This window comes from Penaeus japonicus, unplaced genomic scaffold, assembly GCF_977035675.1.
Source record: "Penaeus japonicus unplaced genomic scaffold, GWHDUDI00000001_assembly GWHDUDI00000032, whole genome shotgun sequence".
NCBI classification, from domain to species: Eukaryota; Metazoa; Arthropoda; class Malacostraca; order Decapoda; family Penaeidae; genus Penaeus; species Penaeus japonicus.
The window spans coordinates 22,501,744-22,506,743 of record NW_028234434.1 but is presented as its reverse complement, the minus strand read 5'-3'; the positions used below and the strand labels follow the sequence as shown (position 1 = coordinate 22,506,743).

Below are 5,000 nucleotides of genomic sequence, written 5' to 3'. Positions count from 1 at the left end.
ACATGTCAATATATTTTATCTATATTCATAGAAAGATAATTCCAAAAAAACAATAAACTAACATGATAGTCAATCAACATGTCAAAAAGAAAAAGAAAAAAAAAACACTGAGAGCAGTAAATACATGACAACAGAGCGAGCGCAATCACCCCACAACTTACAAGGTCAATATGGCAAAGAGGACAAGTGTGACCTTGAGACAGGTGATGGAGCCGGGCTTGCGGGGTCGATTGTCGCAGCATCGGGTCAGCAGGTACAGCAGAAGGACCAATAACGTCAAGATTAATATTCCTGCTGGAACGGAGCCGATGATGCCAAGGCTCTGGAAACAAAATGGAGTTCCTCGTCAGTGAAGAAAAATCATTACGTGAATAAACTAATAAGTAAAGAAATGACGCTTATTCATTTAATGGTAAAAATAATAAATAAATCATAAGCCTACAAATGAGTAAATAGTAAACCAACAAACAATGAACTTCTGAGCTCAAACTTTACCAGTTCGCAAATTATTAATTAAGACTACGATGATATATGCATTTATACCAAATTTTGATAGATGTACCACATAGAAAACCGTAGTATACTCTTTTTTACTAATATTTTACAGACTAATCAAACGCTAATGAACAAGGCAAGACGTTGCCTTAACGATCACGAAAAACAACAATAGAAATTACTTATATACCAAAAGCAAAATCTAATAAACACAGTGGTACAACGATTACCTCCTGGCACGAGAGTGGAGCGATACCTACCTCCTGGTACACAGGCGAGTAAGGTTGGAAGGTAGAATTGACGAAGTGAAGTGTGAGGTTGATGTGCGGCACATCATGGAACCAGTCCACCCAGAAGACCCGCTGCACCACTGCCTCGGAGACTACACTGTAGCCCTCCATCGCCATGGTCTAGCTCTGCTGTGGACCCTCGCCTCCTCGCCTGCCTCCCCCTCTCACTCCTGCCCGCGCCCACTTCTCATCCTGAAACTGAAGGAGGGCGATGGATAAAATAAAGCGAGAGAAAGAAATATTTCGTATTTACTAGTGACACTGCTCATCCCGAAACTGAGGGAGGGTGAATGGAGAGGACGCCAACGGAAATCTGGGAGGGAAACACTCCTTATTCAGCATCGATACACTTGGTAATGGGAACAAAGGAAGAGCGGCGAGGATTAAGGATTGTGTTCATCATTTGTTTCCACGGAGAGAGAGATGGGGAGGGAAGGAGGGAGAGAGAGAGAGAGAGAGAGAGAGAGAGAGAGAGAGAGAGAGAGAGAGAGAGAGAGAGAGAGAGAGAGAGAGAGAGAGAGAGAGAGAGAGAGAGAGAGAGAGAGAGAGAGAGAGAGGGGGGGTGCATATATGTAGGTATATATACACGTATGAAGGGAGGGAGGGAGAGAGGTAGGAAGAGAAAGAGAAGACGAAGAAAAAAAAAACAGAGAAGAGAAGAGCGCGAGAGGGGTCGGGGAGAGAAGACCAGACACATTTTGCTAACCAAGTTCATTATTACTGTCTCTCTTGCAATTATTGGATATCGGTGAAAGAGACACGGGGGAATAATAGAGAATAAAGGGATTTCAGGAGAGATTCTGCATATGACTCCGTGCATACAGGGATAAGTAAAGGCGCAGACAAATGGACACACGAACATTCATTCATGTATGCATAATAATTAATCAATAAAGCACATCATATAAATACACATACATACATACATACATATACATATACGTGCGTGTGCGTGTGCGTGTGCGTGTATGTGTGTGTGTATATATATATATATATATATATATATATATATATATATATATATATATATATATATATATAAAAATATATATACATACATATGCATATATATGTATGTGTGTGTATATATATATATATATATATATATATATATACATACATACATATATACATACATATCACCTCACCGACACCACCGGCCCATGTCAAAGGTCACGACTAAAAATACGATTCATCCAAGATAAATAAGGAGCGAGAGCCTCCTGCAACGAGCGTGACGTCACAGGTTACGCAATGCCCCCACTTACATGCACTGGCCGTATCTACATACACATGTCCTTCCTCCGCATGACGCACATGATGCTTGTTATTTATTTGGAGCCACGGGATATGATATTCATTTTGTTCATCAACTGGTATTGTTTTGTCCAATATCTCCAAGATGAAGAAAGCACGGACCTACTGACCTTCGACGACAGTGCCCAATAAACACATTATAAACTTAATTAGGAAAGTTTCATCAGCGTCTCCTTTCTTTATCAAATAAAATCCTATTATATGATAATGGTATTATTCCTTCATTTTCCTGATCATTACCGAGGCATAACAATGCATATGTAACTAAACCGAAAAGGAAAACACCTTAATTAAGCATCTCCAAACGCCACCATCATTAATAGCAACCTTCTGTATGCAAGACAGAGGGAGGGAGGGAGAGGGGGGAGAGGGAGAGAGAGAGGGAGAGGGAGGGAGGGAGGGAGAGGGAGAGGGAGAGAGAGAGAGAGAGAGAGAGAGAGAGAGAGAGAGAGAGAGAGAGAGAGAGAGAGAGAGAGAGAGAGAGAGAGAGAGAGAGAGAGAGAGAGAGTGAGAAACACGATACCCAATTCTATTTCACTTCAATATCAAAACTTCTTCCATAATTAACAAAGCTCCCGGGAGACTCCATCTACATCCTCTTCCGCACTTGCACTTCCATTCCCACATGAATATTCAAAATCCAAGGGCTTTTTCTTTTTTTAAAGTCGAAAACTCCCCCTCCTGCGCGAACGTAAATATCAACATACATACATACATACATACACATAAACATGAATAAATACATAAATGTGCCGGCTCGCAGGAGATAGGACTTCGACGTGTGGAGACTGTTGCCCTGAGGGATGCTGAGGCGACGCTAATGCCAGAGGAATTTCCGCTTCATCGGCATAGATTTCTTAACAAGCTGCTTTAGTTAACTTCTCTTCTGTGTCTTTGTCTCTGTCGACATTGCTTTCTCTGGCATTCCTTCTGATTCTCTTCTTTAATTTCTTTGTCTCTTTTGCTATTATTTTCTTTGTCATTTGTCCTAGTTGTTTTAATTTATTTTTGTCTCTCTTAATTGATATGAATTTATTTGATATTCCTCTTGACCCTTGTGTTGTCTCCTACTTTATCATTCTGCTTGATCTTCCTCTTCTATTTCTTTGCATCTTTCGTTGTCGCCTTCATTTACCATTTCCCCCCCGATCCTTCTCTTTAATCTCTTGAGTCTCTCTTACCCTCACTATCTTTAGCCATCCCTCCTCACCTTTTCTCCTCATCCCTATCCCTCCACATTCCCTTCAAATCTTACGAAGGTGTGAATGAAGACGACTGAAGAATGAGCGTACAGTACGACAGCGTGTTTACTCTAGACAAGGCCGTTTCTCCTTCCAAGATTCCCGCCCGGTGTTATTTGCCTTACGCCGTCTGATTTCATTTGCACATGACAGTCAAATAACAGCGGTCTGGCTCCTTGCGAATTCCTCTCTTGCTTATATGTTGAGCTGGGATTTTGGGGAAGTGGGAGGAAGTGGAAGAGGGGGAGGATGGGGGTAAGGGGAAGGAGGAGAAAGGGGAGAAGGAAGGGGATTGGGGAAGGGGTAGGAAGTGGAAGAGGAGGAGGATGGGGGAAAGGGGAAGGAGGAGAAAGGGGAGAAGGAAGGGGAAAGGGGGAAGGGGAAAGGGAAGGGGAAGGGGAAGGGGAAGGGGAAGGGGAAGGGGATGGGGAAGGGGAAGGGGGAGGGGGGAAGGGGGAAGGGGAAGGGGAAGGAGGAAGGAGGAAGGAGGAAGAAGAGGAGGAGGTGATGAAAGGAATTTTCATGCTCTCACTGATTCTTTTTTGGCAATCACTTCCTTCGTTTTGTATATAATTTTCCACCTTGCTTTGACAGCGCCCGGCGCGTTATCATGTGGATTTGCGTGACGCCCCGCTGTCTGGCGTTGCTGCCGTTCAATCTTCGACCTTGCGTTTTGCATGCACCCTTGCCGTGTATGATTCTAAAATGCATATATTAATATGTACATACATACATACATACATAAACACACACACACACACACACACACACACACACACACACACACACACACACCCAACCCCCCCCCCACACACAACACAACACCCCCCATACACACACCCGACACCCCCCCCCACACACAAATCCTCCCTTACACCCTCCCTTTCTAACCTCCTCACCCCCTACCCCCTACCCTCCACACGCACGCACACGCACGCACATAGAAAGAGCAAAATTCCCCACACTGACAATCCTCGCCTCGCTTCCCTGGCCAGCCCCTCGGCCCGAATGCGGTGCCTCGGTGAACATGCCTTTTCCCCTCGTAATATCTCCCCTCGGCCTTCCCTTCCTACTTTCTATCTGCACTTCGATATCCGGTGTTCTTTCTTGATTTTCGTTTCCCTCTCTTTCTCTTATTTTTTATTTTTTTTTATTTTTTTCTCTCTCTTTCTCTCGCTTTTTCATTCTCACTCTCTCTCTCTCTCTCTCTCTCTCTCTCTCCCTCTCTCTCTCTCTCTCCCTCTCCCTCTCCCTCTCCCTCTCCCTCTCCCTCTCCCTCTCCCTCTCCCTCTCTCTCTCTCCCTCTCCCTCCCCCTCTCCCTCTCCCTCTCCCTCCCTCCCCCCCCCCCCTCTCTCTCTCTCTCTCTCTCTCTCTCTCTCTCTCTCTCTCTCTCTCTCTCTCTCTCTCTCTCTCTCTCTCTCTCTCTCTCTCTCTCTCCTCCCTGTCCTCCCCCCCACCCCCATATCACATCACACTTATTACTAATGAACACGCCCCATTCGCTCACATCCTTTCTTAATCGCTTGTGAATATTTTAACCCACACATCGCACACTGATACTTCGCCGGGTCTCTAGCTCTCTGGCTCTCTCGCTCTCGCTCTCTGCCCTCTCCACTCTTCACTCTCCTCTCTCCTCTCTCCTGTCTCCTCTCTCCA

General features: G+C 44.8%; 1 protein-coding gene across 6 annotated transcripts in view; it reads right to left on the bottom strand.

Annotated features, from left to right (window-relative positions):
- The window catches only part of tty (tweety), a 224,969-nt gene that overhangs the window by 23,825 nt on the left and 196,144 nt on the right, over positions 1-5,000 (bottom strand). For all 6 annotated transcript variants that reach the window (XM_086556497.1, XM_086556499.1, XM_043023071.2 and 3 more), the window contains exons 2-3: positions 756-983; positions 162-322 (exon numbers count right to left, since the gene is read on the bottom strand). In XM_086556497.1, coding sequence (XP_086412623.1) covers positions 162-322; positions 756-902 — 308 coding nt within the window. In that variant the 5' untranslated portion in view covers positions 903-983. The remainder of the gene's footprint in view (positions 1-161; positions 323-755; positions 984-5,000) is intronic.